Here is a 14,325-nt window from a genome sequence, read left to right on the forward strand (position 1 = left end):
TTTTCATGAAACAGATTTTCCCTCAATACTTGAAAAATGCTTATTTTAAAAAGATCTATAAAAACTCCCTTTCTGGTACCAAATTTCTGCTGGCTCTGGGTCATCAGGTGTCTAGAACTAAAGGACAAGAGGACAAAGGAATTAAAGGTTCAAATTTTGTGTCTCAAACACAGACAGGGACACAGATCTTGATAAAGTCAAATGGAAAGTGTCTTGTTATCTACCTCAATCATGGCTACTGACACAAGAAACTCCTACATAAAACATAGGAATGCTCACATGGATTAAGAGACATTTTTCAGTGACAAATGAGTTCTAGTAAAATCTATTCCATAAGCTTTGCCCCACCAAGTAAAGGAGGACTGCTATATCAGCATTTTCTACAATATAATGAGACACTTTCATTACCAACCAGGCTTATAAAACAGACTGGAATTCAACCAAGTCTTGGTGGTTCATAATGAACATTTATGAGGTCATTTGTGATGGGAGAGACACTTCATCTGGACTCTCTAAATATTGAGAAGGAGGAGCCTCATCACATTCCTATAGCCTCCTGCTTCACTACTACGGCAATTACTTAAAAAAATCTACAGTCACATGATGCCACATAAATCTTCAACTTCTGGCAATATGGTCTAACTGCATTCAATGTGCAGAATGTCTGTTAACAATCCCCAGTCAATACTTCACCTTAGTTATTAAAAATTATTAAAAGTTATTATTAAAAGTTATTAACAATTCCTGGTCTATGCAATCCTAAGAGGGATGGGAAGAGTGACCATTCCAAGGGGGTGTCTCATTCCACAGAGGGTCCCGCTTCTCCCTCAGCATAACTGGGCTCCAAAGGTCACTTGCTCATGTGAGAAGCCTCTACTCAACACCCACTACTTTCTGACGTTATCATTACCTACAGGTAATAAAACTTACATTAAGTCCTTTGCTTCTTCCATTAGCTGGGGTTGGGGATCCACCATTAGCCTCCCTCAGAGATTCATCAGGTCAAAGGAAAGCACTATGGTCCTACCAAGTATTTCTTTAAAACTGTACCTTCCAACCACTTCATGCTTTATGTCTAAACTCCACCTTTGCAAACTGTCCTTGCTCTGATTTATCCTGAAATGTGACCCAATGATCTCTGCCCTACCAGGGAAAACTAGCAAGCAGAAGAGAGGTTGAGAACATCAGCCACTGCTGAGAACAGCAACACTGGCTTGCTCTCGCTACTGTGTTCCAAACCACACTCAAGCACAAACAGAGTGGCTGACCTAACACTGGGAGGTGCTGATCAGAAGCAGGGCAGATGTCTGGATAGAGGCTTCCAGACCTTCTCTGTGCCTCCGGATAAATAGAGAGGTAATGTGCTCAGAGTCACAAATGACCCATCTGCGGTACATTCTTAATCCTAGGGTGGACTTCCTAGCCATTCCAGGTCAGTCTGCTTTACTACACTCAGTAACACTGGGTGAAGACACGTACACATAGACAAAGAATGAGACAAGCAAAGTTATGACTAGTGACACGCTATGGTATAGACCACCAAGAAGATAAATCTGCTAGAAAAAGTATAAGGCCATGTTTACAATCCAATGTAAACACAACAGATCTCTCCACTCCACTCCAGCATTCACCCCAACAACGTATGCCGGCCTCAAAATGTATATAACACCAGTTTAGCTGACCCTATAACAAGAAGAACCAATTTGTCAATTGTTTAACATTTTGCATTCTGTTTGATTGGCCTGTTTAGCTTCTAGGAATCTGTAAACTATAACTTAAGAAAACTTTACATATGACTTTGGGAAAATACTAGAAACAATAAAAAGGTCCAACCATAGGTAAAAGAATACATCAATAATGTATATGCACAGTCATTAAAAATTACATCAATAATGTATATATGCAGTCATTAAAAATTGCTTCATAGAAGAATATTTAATGATTTGGGGAACAGTTTCAGATATATTTACTTTTAAACAAATAAATAAAAATAAAAATTCAATATAACATGTTTTAGATCTCAGACACAAGACATGCACACAGCAATGCATACAAAAAGCCTAGAAAGCCATGTACTATGCAGTTAAAGGTGATTGTCTCTGAATGGTGGAACTAGGGGTGAATTTTGTTTTCTTTTTATTTGTCTGTACTTCCGTAAATTTTCTGTGATAACAATGAATTACTCTGAAAAGAAGAAAGAAAAAAAATCTAGGGAACTTCGCTTACTTAAGTGAATTTTAAAAAGACACATAAGATAAAGAAACTTTAATCCTTCACTATGGGGATCTTTTTTGTTTTTTGTAAATTGAGCTCAGATGTCCTTTTAATTTTTTATTTTGAGACAGAGTCTTGCTTAGTTGCTTAGGGTCTCACTAAGTTGCGAGGCTCTCTTTGAACTTGAGATCCTCCTGCCTCAGCCTCCTGAGCCTCTGGGACTACAGGTGTGCAGTACCATGCCCAAGCGACTATGAGAGATCTTAACAAAGGCATCATCTTGATCACATTTCCAAAACTTTTGACTACCTTATGTTCCAGGAAAGGATCAGGGTAGGTTGGAAGTTGCCAGAAACTTGAGGGCTGACAGCTTCTGTGTTGCTGAACCCCTGACATCTAACCTGAAGTCCATGTCAACCCAAACCTCACAGTTAAGCCTCCAGACAAGTATAGACTAACCTCCTGGCCCAGGCATGATGGAACCCAGCTCCACTCCAGAGCAAGGATAATACTTCTTGAACTTGCCTGGATATGATGATAACTGGCCTAGAAATTCCTTGAAATACAGACTGCAAAATTTGTGGAGATTTAGATTCAGTGGATCTGGGATGGACTGGGCAATCTGCTGCTGACCAGCCCTGGTGGTTCTAATGCAGGCTCCTGGAAGATCAGATGGGAACAGACACTTGGCCTTCTAACTCCCCCACTTGCTCCCTTTGGCCAGGCTGCCCACGGGCTGCAGACTATTAGAAACCATGTTTTCTTGTTTCTGCATCTGATGCTTTGATGCCTTTGGGTCTTCCTGAACCTTGAGAGATCATCCTCACCCAGGGCTGTCCAGGTGCTAGAAAACTGCGTTTGCAAGCAACCAAACCATCCACAGCCCACATCCCAACCACCTCCCTTTTTCTTAGCTTTACACTCAGGGCCACTATTGGCCTGCCCTAGTCACTAGGAACAGGAGTTAGACAACTCGTGATGGCCACTGTGTCCCAGAGCCCACAAAACTGTGCAAACTATACAATACTAAGCCTGCCCAGCCAGTTCTTCCCCTCAGAATACGCAATAAAGGGTCTTGCCCATGCATTCCCTTACTCCTTCTGCCTCCTGACCCACCTGGTCCCTCCCCTGTGGCCTTGCACAGGGTGGCCTTTCCTCCTGGGATCTGTGAATACAACAAGCTACCTTTCCAGCAGTCATTATCCCTTGATCTGTATGCCTCACCATCCCCGGATGATGATAAAACCCTTATTTTAAAGCACCAGGCTGCTTTTGGAAGAGGAGATCTTACTTCCGATGGGGACAAGTATAAGGGTGGCAAATGCCACCAACGAATTAAGAACATCCACCAATGGTTAAAAGCCAACCAACTGCTGGTAAAAACAACAACAACAACCCCACAAAACAACAACCAACAAATAGAAAAGCAAACCAAAAAACATCTCCAGGTTTACCCAGAGAAGCATTATGAACCACCACCTAATACATCCTTTCTCACCCGACACTTACCTCTCGAAGTGGGATGATGAGGCTGCACAGGTTTTCCTCCTTGCTGGTGAAGCAGATGTAATTTGTGGAGACAAACATTTGGCCCAAAATGTGCATTTTGTTAAACGGAGTCCAGAGGGTGCAGTCTGTGTGGCCATCTAATTTTTCATCTTTGGGCAGCCGGAAAAGGGCCCGATATCTCTCACTCTTGGCCCTGGCATCCAGATCTCTGTGAAGCAACAATTAATAATGATTCACCTGAGACCAGAAAGAGGCTTCAATACCTTCTAAATAACACAGCCGAGGAGGCTCCCTCAGCCACCTGGCCCCTCCTTGACCTTTCCGCTGATGTCCCTCCACTCTTTAGCTCTACATCGGTGTTCATTCTAACTTAAAGACCCCAAAGCACAATAAAATTATTTTACTATATTTAGATCCCTTGCAGAGTCATTTTATAATCAATATCTGTAAATATCAAGAACCTGGGGAAAACTGAGCCTGAACAAAAAATTCATTCTCTGTCTAAAGAATGCAATAATTTCTAAAGGGGTTGCTAGAATTACGCTTACCTGGAGTCGCTTTGAGGGGGGCTCTATCTTTTAAGAAAAAAACTGAAGAGAATGCAAACAGCCCCATGTACCTGCTGGGTGTTGCTGTCTGTCCTAATTGGACAACGGAACTACATGAAGAGACCCACGTGGCCTTCTCCTGGTTACTCCCTAATGAGCTCCTTTTCCCTGTCCATCATGTCAGTTGTTTAAACCTTTTCCCTCAAGCTTCTACCTTCCTCATCTCCCTGCCAGTCTATTTCCAGCTTCACAGAGCAAAGAAGGACTGGGCACAGGAGCTTCTTCCAGTTCCTTCCCTTCTGCCTCCCAGATGACCTCCACCTTCACCAACTCTTACTTTCTCTCCCTGTTTTAAAAGAGGAATTAGGGCTGGGGAGATAGCTCAGTCAGTAGAGTGCTTGCCTTGCAAGCACCAGGTCCTAGGTTCGATCCCCAGCACCTCCAAAAAAGAGGAATTGACATCCATGAGCATGCCTTCCATGCTCTAAAAGATGGCGATTTTTAAATGATTCATATTCTTACAGCCTTCTCCCTATCTCCCTCACCAGCAACCACCTGCCTTCAATCCTGTATTCAAATCTTTCCCACTCTAATAATAAGCAAGTCCCATTTCTTTACACTTAATTTCTTGAAAAAGCAGTCTATATTTGCTCAACTCCCCTCTCCCTGCCTTTCACTTGCCCAGGTTGTAATCTTACACCACTGGGTCAACATATCTCAAATCACTAAGGACATCTTCATAATCACAACCTCTTTTCAGACTCCAACTATCACCCGGGGCACCAATGATGTCTGATTTTGCAGTTCAGGGACACTCTACCACTGAGTCACATCCCCAGCCCTTTTTATTTTCTGAGATGGGGTTTTACTAAGTTGCCAAGGCTGGCCTCAAACTCGCCATCCTCCTGCTTCCTGCCTATCTTACTGGACTGATCTCCGACTACTGCAGGCAACTCCACTCAACGTCGTCAAACGAAGCTACCACATCCCTTGAGCCCACTCTTCCCTTTCTCGCCCCCCATCTCAGGGAAGGGCGAATCCCACGTTGGAAGGTATCAGCATTTCCCTCACCCTCTCCCTACTTGGACCCCCATAGCCAGTCTTCCAGGCTTTTCTGCAGCTTCTCCTTACCCCCCGCCTGCCCGTTTCTAGCCAAGTGGTTGAACCTTCTGTGTTTTTCCCTATGCTTCGCCTACCTGTCTGTCCTACTCCCTGCATAGGAAATTTCTGCTACTCATTTCAGAGCTGCTATGGATGTGAGATGTCCCCCAAAAGTTCATGTATGACACAATATAAGAATGTTCAGAGTTGAAATAATTTGATTATGGGAGCTGTAGCCTAATTAGTGAATTAATCCACTCATATGGATTAGGCAGGTAGGGTATGGCTGAAGGAGGTGGGTCACTGGGAGTGTGACTCTGGGGTCCCTGGAGAGCAGAACTCCCTCTCTGCTTCCTGCTTGCCGTGTGCTGAGCTGCTTTCCTCTGCCATGTTCTGCCACAATGTTCTGCCACAATGTTCTGCCTTATTTTTAGCCCAGAGTAACGGAGTCAGCCATCTATGGACAGCAACCTCTGAGACCCGGAGCCAAAATAAACTTTCCCCTTCTAATTGTTCTTATCATCTTTTGGTCACAGTGATGACAAAGCTAATTAAAACAAGAGCCATCTGGGCACAACTAACCACTCCCTGTGTGTGAACCTAGGCCACTCTGTCCACAGGACCCAAAGAGTTCCCATTACATTGTGTGGGAGCTGGGCACATCTCTTTCTGAACTGGAAGTCTTTCTCAGTATTGTTTCCTTGCCCAGAAAAGTGTTCACAACCCGTGAGGCTGTTTACAGAAGGTATGAGTTAATGAATGGGTTTCTTGGTCCTTAGGTTGCAAAGACTCAAAGCCCCATACCACCTACCGTTTCAGAGCAGACACCTTCTTGGGAGATTTCTTCTTCAGTTTGGGCAGGGATCGATCTTGCTCGAAGCCTTCATTGTCTAAGAGCTGTCTCATAGCTATGTTGGCAAGCTGCTCCATCAGCTTGAACGTCTCATTGATGTTGAGGAACACGGAGAAGAAATGTTCACTGGACCGTGTGCTCACTTTGATCCCATCGGGCAGAAGCAGCGTGGCGTTCTTCTCAAGCTGAGTGATGTCCACCCACCGGATCACCAGCTTGGCTGAGCACAGGGAATAAGGCTGGGTCAGCATCCAGCTCTGGTGAATCCTTCCTAGGCTGCAATCTCTCAACCCCCGCTGAACTCCGTTGAGTTCCTAACTGCCTTGTTGTTGGTTTTAAGAATCAAATTTGGACCATATAAATTCAGAGATCAGAATAATTATGGATTTACATCTGGGTCTACTAAATTAATTATGCCTTTTGTGAACCTTTATTACTTAATGGCCAATTTCTCTATAATACTGAACTGAAAATAATTGGATTCACTTGTTAAATAGTCAAAAAAGTTAAGTGTTGACTCAGTTAGAGCTATGAATTTTTGATATTTTGATTTGGTTTATGAGTTCATGGGAAGTCTCAACAGACTTTCCAAAGCTTCCCTTTGAAATTCTACACCACTCACCTTCCTTCCCCATAAGGAAAGAGTAGAAGCACAGGTGGTTAATACTGAGGTACATCCAACCCTGCCGGGGCACCTTCCCCTTCCAGTAACTGCAAGAATAATAGTTGACAAGCTTTTCTTCTTCAGGCATCCCGAACAGCCTATGGAATTTCACGATGGCTTCTTTAAACTTTTCTGTGTCATCGTCTTCCTTGATGTCATTGATTTTGTTATACTCCGCAATGATGCCCTAATCAGGAATAATACACAAAGCACATGACTGGTATCAATAGGACAAGCTGTACGTACTGGAAAGAAAGAAGAAATTTCTAAGATCAAAATTTTTTAAAAATGACAAATCCTGTCCAAAGGCAACCCCAAATTTCAGGTCAATTAACAAGTGGTATTTGCCTACTAAAAGGACAATATGCTGTTTATTGGTTACTTCAAGCTCACCCAGAATGCAGCTCATAGTTTTAATTTAATGGGGAGATGTAAACATTTTGCTAGTTGAATTGTTTTTATTAGAACCTCTCATGACAGAGTCATCTCAAAGGTCAACTTCTACCTTTCTCAAAATCAACAAAAATTCATCATCAGACAAGAAAGGAAAGAAAGACTAAATGCATGTCACTGAGAGGCACAAGGCCATGGACTCCCTGTCTCCGGACCATTTATACCATCAGGGACCCTAGAGAAAAGGAATAAGTTGTCACTGGAGCAGAACGAGAGAGCAAAAATGATATTAGACAATTTTTTTGACAGCTGGATAGGAAAGGAAATATTTGCACAGCAAGTGACTGGCTTCATTAATCTATTGTTCAATTATTACAGCAGCTTAAGAAGCTATTTTACTGTTACCCAATTCCTTTGTAATTCTTTGAAAACTGGCTTCTACTTTTCCTAATAGAAAATGCTCCCCTGAATTCCACCTTCTTTGTCTTTGCAATGTCAGATCCCCCAGCCCCTCTTCCTTTTCTCTGACCTCAAGGCAGCCTAGACATGCAAGCACTGGAGAGCATGGCAGTCATGTCTCAGGTCCCAGCAGTATTACTGATATCTGTGAACTTGGGCAACCTCTCAATTCTCCTTGACATGACGCAGCCTTCCTGATGCCCTAGGATGGAAAGTCACACCTGCCTCATCATACCTAGAATTCCTGCCTTTAGGCTCTCAACTTCTAGTGCATTTTTCATGTGCCCTACAAATTTATCTTCTTAAAACTAGTTTTGACTGAGACATTCTGGGATCAAAATCCTGAATGTTTCTCCACCGCTGTGAGCCTGAAATTCTAGGCCCTGTACATTTTGGATCTGTTTTGGTCAGTGTTTTTGCTGCTGGGACTAAAAGACCCGACAAGAACAATTTTAGAGGAGGAAAAATTTATTCAGGGGCTCACGGTTTCAGAGGTCTCAGTCCACAGACAGCCAGTTCCATTTCTCTGGGCTTGAGGTGAGGCAGAACGTCATGGCAGAAGAGTGTGGTGGAGGAAAGCGACTTACATGGCGATCAGGAAGCAGAGAAGAGAGACTCGACTTGTCAGATACAAAATGTATAGCCCAAAGCCATGCCCCCAATGATCCAGCCTCCAGTACCACTCAGTTAATCCCATCAGGGGATTGATTAATTCACTGATTGAGTTAAGGCTCTCAGAACCCAATCATCTCACCTCTGCCTGTTCTTGCATTGTCTCACACAAGAGCTTTTGGGGGAAACCTAATATCTAAACCATAATAGGATCCAACCAACACTATAACCTTTTCAAATTTCACTGTACTACATCTGACCACAGTTTTGTATTAGTAACTCTGCCCCAACAGCCTTGAGGCATCCTGGGGGCCTGAACGTTTGCTTGTTCACCTTCTTGTTAAAAATGGGGAAAAAGAATCATGGTTGGGAGAAGTTTCCTATGGAGGTGGGAATGAATTAACCATGATTCCCAACCATAGTTCTTTTTCTCCATGTTAAGTACTGTCAATTCTCTCTGCATTATGACTTGAAAATATGTCCTGAATTTTATTTCCAATATCAATCCCTCCACACGCCCCCACTTCTGTTGCCAGAAGCTATGGTCAGGAGCGATGGCAGGAGACAGGGCTTTGGTTTTCCATAATCTTCATCACATTAAATTCTAGTAACAGCAAGAATATAAACAACAATCCTAATAGCAAATTATTTTGCAAACAACTGCACAAGTCTCCAACCTGTTCTTCTAACAGAAAGGCACCCCAGGGCCCTCCAAGCAGCCCAGGAACGAGTGTGAGGTCTTCCAAACACCTTCCTGTCATGACTGTTCGCACACTGATTCTGGAAGGCCACTTTCTGAAACTGATCTGACCATAGCATTCCCACCTTAAAAACTTCCCCAGACCATGAGTGAAAGAGAAGACCAGTCCACATGAAATCTCTTGCTGTAAAATCTCCACTGGCCCAAGTCAACCTTTTTAGGTTTGGCAGGAATAATCATGTCCCCTGTGAAGTTAAACTGATTGGAAAGGAAATCCAAACAGTCTCACCTCTATGCTCTCTTAATTTATATGCTCGTGGAAAAAAATTGCTTATATGTCCCTCCATCACAGACTATGAATCCCCAAAATGATAGTATCTTGAACAATTTTCATCACCAGTATCTAGCATGGAAGAATATTCAATAAATTGTTATCAAATGGGAATATGTCATCTTTCCAAATTAAAATGTCTTACGGGGTCATAGTTTGGTCTTTGATGTATAATCCAGAGTTGCAGATTTCTAAATCTAAAATTGTTTCAGAGTTGAATGTGCTTAGGAAGGTAAACACCAAGTTGTGTACTCCTAGTCTTTTGTCACCCGGGATGACAGTGTGGCTGATATTATAAACAGCAAATGACTTCCCAGAGAATTAGCTAAAATAAGATTGTTTCCTGTTATTAGTTTTGATACTATTCTACTGATAGAGCAGAGATGTTGATCTTGAAGGAGGTCAGGAGAGAACACTTATGGACCCAGGCTTCCCAGGGTTGAGCAGACCTCAGCAGAGGGCCATGTTAGTGACCAGAGACAGTCACAGGCAACATGAGGATATCAGACCTCTGGGTGGGGAGAAGCCAATTCAGAAGGGACATGGGATGAAAAAGCCATTCCCAGTTGGCAAATACATCTCCAGCCTATGTGACATTTCAAAGTTGTCAATGTCTTTGGAGGGAGATCTAAAATAATACAAGAAGGAAAGAAGAAATACGTGAGTTATTAGAGATAACCGAGGAGAGCCCACTTAAAGGAAGCAGCCAGGTGGGTCCCCAGGAAATTCCAATAGCCAATCAGCTCGAAGTAAGCCTGCAGTCCTCAGGTTTGCTGTTCTTCTGATCCAGTCTAGTGGGGCTTTTACCCAAAGCCCTTTAGGGAGGATGCTAGAAGGGGATGATGCCCAACAGACCAAATGACTTCCCTATTTTTCTGAGTGGAAAAACACTGAGTCAGATGATGCTATTGTAAGATGTGCAAAATACCACCTTTCTAGAATGCTCATTTAAATTTCAAAAAGAAAATGGTTTGAAGCATGAAAGGATTGACTACAATATGAAACTGAGTAAATGTCATCCTGAAACACCCTAGGGGTCTAATATACTTGTATCAAACAGACCAGGCCTGCCAAAGAATTTCATCATAAGGCTAGTTAATAGGCCCCACGTCGAACTCTCTTACCTTTACAAAAAGACAGGGTTCAGAACCTATTCTTAGTTTGCTGTAACTTTTCAGCCAAGAGGAATGGATGATGGAACAAAGGGATGTAATATCTCTTTCCCATAAGTTCTCTGGGTTTCACAGAATATAAAATGGATCACTTCAGTTCTAGGCAAAAGCACCTCGTGACTTGGGAAAGTTAATGCAATCAAAATGTGTGCAATGTCCAGTACTAATTTAAATATGCAAAAGGGTATGGACGAGTTATTTATAAAAAGAGGAAAACTAACTTGGCAAACATGAAAAAATATTCAACCTCATAATCAAAGACAGGAAATTTTTAAAATTAAGATATTAAACTTTAAAAGAAGTACAACAACTATAATCCTGAAAGCCAGCAATGCATAATCACACAGGGGTTCTAATATATTGACAATATCTACTCAGGTCCACTAAAATGCTTAACTACTTAACCCTTAATCCTCATTTTATAATCTATTCCAAAGAGAGAGGAGAACACATATATATGAGCTGTGGGGAAAATCGTGAACAAAAAATGTTAACTGTATTTTTCATTTATTCCTACCTCCACCAGTAGAAGTTATTAAGGAAATTACTGGAAAGAGAAGAACCATAAAAACAATTATGGAGTCATATCCAGTTATTAATAAAGCAACCAAAATTATATAACAATATGAGAAACACTGGTCAAGGAAAAAAAGAGTGGACTACCAAATTATATGTACACTGAGACTACTATTATGATTCATAGACATAGCAGAAGTCTAGAAAAAAATGTATAAAATGGTTATGTGCAGTGTTTGGATTAAAGCTGCCTCTGTAGTATTCCATCCATAATTTATGAAAGTTAATTAGATCTCAAAACAAATAAGTCTGTTCGTTCCCTTAATTAGTGGACACTCTGTGAAAGTGTAAACCATTCATTTGCACATGAATGGCACTCTTCTACATATAATCACTGTAACAGTAATTCCCTCCTCCTAATTGGTTTCAGGGGAATTAAATCTGACATTTTTGGTGTAATGCAAATAGAGAAAAGCGAGGCACTTGACATGATTTGTCCTTGACTGATAGAATCATTCATTCATTCATTCATTCATTCATGCTTGTAACTATTGTTTCTAAGCTTTGGTTTCTTCCTACAGCTTTCTTTGTGCCAGCTTCCTTATGGTGATATTTGAGAAAGGGCTGTGAAAGGTGACCGAGAACCTCCAGTGGCCCTGGATGGAGATGCTGCACCAAGTCTCTGTGTCTTTCCCACACCAGTTGGTGACCCCTTTCATCCAGACCCTCCTACAGGAGTGAATTAGGAGTTCTCAGACACTCCACTTACATTACTTCCAGAAATTCAGACACATGACTTAGAAATAAAATGCTGGTAAGATTTGAGTTCCATCAATAAGACAGCTCTCAATTATTCAAGATTGCTTTTATTTTAGTTAGGTTTTGTTCAGAAGCTGCCACATCCTAGGAGATAGTCCTAGAAGGAATCATCTTCAAACTGATCCTTTCCAATATGTCCTCCTGCCCCAGTGTTACCTTTATCATTACTCTTCTAATTTCTCTAATAAGGGTGTAGAAACTTAAGCCACAGATCCTGTAGGTGTGTATAAAGATTCCTTCTGAGGGGCGGGTGGAATGAGGACCGAGGCTGGTGTTCCTACATGGGCCTTTTTCTATATATGGTCCAGTTCGAGTTCAGCTCTCTCCTTCAAAAACATCAGACCCTAAGGAGAAATCAGTGTGCACTGTTTTTTTTTTTTTTTAAATTCTTCTTTTGATTATAAAATTACTACATGTTTATGTGAAGTTCAGTAAATAAAAATAAAATTAAACATATTGGGAAATTTTACAGGCACTGTCAGACCACTTCCTAGAATTCCTCATTACCTGGATAGAAAGGCTTTGTAACTATGCCAAAATATCCAGATGCTATGATAGAAATAACTGCTGATTTTGTCCAAATGAAAACTTACAACGTTGCAAGGCAAAATTATCATGAGTGAAGTCAGAAGACAAATGACAAACTGAGGCAAAATGTATCACCAAAAAAAAAAAAAAAAAAGACAGATGGCTATTGCATGCAAAGAAGTATAAAAGATTAAAGATAAATAAAAGCAAAAGCTCTATAGAAAAATAGGCAATAGGTATGAATGATTTATAGAGATACAAAACAACCCTTCAACATATGAAAAGATGCACAATGTTTCATAATTAAGACAAATACAAACACTGAAATATCATGTCTTTCCTATCAGATTAGTAAAACTCCAAACACTTGATAATCCACATTGCTGGTGAACCTGTGGGAAAAAAGCCACCCCTCTGTCAGTGGGAATTTAAAAATGTACAATTCCTGTGGAGAAATTTGGTAGTGTTTTGCAAAACAATGCACACATTTACCCTTTAATATGGCAATACTACTAACACTACTTCTACAAGCTCATCCTAAAGATACAATCTTGATAATACAAAAATATGTACACATGAATATTTTACAGTTGCAAAATACAGGAAAGGGCCTAAATGTCCAAGTTCAGTGAGTGGTGAAATTAGCTATGGTGCACACTTAATAGGCAACTGTAAAAAAAAAATGAGGAATTAACTAAAAGAAATGTGGGATCCTGGATGGATTGGTTCAGGGAATGAAAACACAGATGTGGAATTTTAAAAACTGATACAGATCCAAGTAAAGCCTGTAGTTTAGTTACTAACATTGTATCAGCGTTCATTTCTTATTTTGACAAGTATCCTGGTTATGTAAAATGTTAACATTAGGTGAAGCTCGGTAGAGTGTATAAGGGAATTCTTTGTAAAATCTTTGTAGTTCTTTTATAATTGTAAACAGTATTTCAAAACAAAAAAATAGAATCTAGAAAGATGTTTTGTTTTGCTTTTTAAAAAGTGTGAGAGAGAATTCTATGAATTGACGCGGCATGTTATTGGGAGATTTTAAGTGATGAAATCAAAATACAAGGCAGCATATATATAGAATAAATTTTGATAACAATGGATCTTGTGAAGTCATATGTAGAAGAATTAAAGGCCAATAAGTAAAATACTCCTATTAGCTTAATTTTACAAAAGAAATAAGGAAGGATAAACCAGATCATGGTGGCATTGATTCACTGTGGGGTGCTGGGTGGAACAGGGCGCACGGATGCAGAACAAAGTAACACTTTTTGGCTTTCAGAAACATTAATATTCCATGTATTCAGAAAAAGAAAATAAGGCTAATAATGCTGAGAAGGAGGAGGAATTGAAAAGGGAAAGTACACTGAAACTACCAGGACAGGGAAGATACAAAGTGGGTTTGGATCAGACTGTATTACCACAAGTCAGAACATATTAAAAAAAAAATAGTGGAGAATATCATAAGGACAAAGGAGGCAATTTGCAGTACATATCCGTAGCTAAATCTGGGATCGTGTGAGTACCAAACCAATTAGGTCCAGTAATGAAACAGACACAACTGAGACACCAGCAGTCCACATCAAGACTCCGTAGCTATGTAAATGGAGGGAGGACTCTTAGTTGCCCTCCCCACCCCCGTGCACGTGGGTGGGGGCTGGGCTGGGAAAACATCATTTCCTAAAATCATCGTTTTGCAAACCATTACAGTAAAGATTGGCTCAGACAAAAACAATCATCATTGGATGTGAAATCCAGATGGAAATTTGGATAAGGAGCAGAATATTTGTGGGGCTTTAAAATGGTCTCCTACAGAAAAGTATTTATTATTTGCAAAAATAAAAATAGTAACTCTGCCTTGGAGAGAGAGGCTAACTGGGTTCACAGCCCCACTGAGGGGCGAGTG

General features: G+C 40.9%; 1 protein-coding gene across 1 annotated transcript in view; it reads right to left on the reverse strand.

The window, feature by feature from the left end:
* Positions 1 to 14,325, reverse strand: part of TBC1D9 (TBC1 domain family member 9) — a 112,447-nt gene that overhangs the window by 37,408 nt on the left and 60,714 nt on the right. Inside the window, exons 4-6 of the mRNA XM_079154811.1 lie at positions 6,848 to 7,076; positions 6,184 to 6,445; positions 3,724 to 3,931 (exon numbers count right to left, since the gene is read on the reverse strand). Coding sequence (XP_079010937.1) covers positions 3,724 to 3,931; positions 6,184 to 6,445; positions 6,848 to 7,076 — 699 coding nt within the window. The remainder of the gene's footprint in view (positions 1 to 3,723; positions 3,932 to 6,183; positions 6,446 to 6,847; positions 7,077 to 14,325) is intronic.

The sequence above is a fragment of the Sciurus vulgaris genome, assembly GCF_902686455.1.
Source record: "Sciurus vulgaris genome assembly, chromosome: 9".
In the NCBI taxonomy this organism is placed as follows: Eukaryota; Metazoa; Chordata; class Mammalia; order Rodentia; family Sciuridae; genus Sciurus; species Sciurus vulgaris.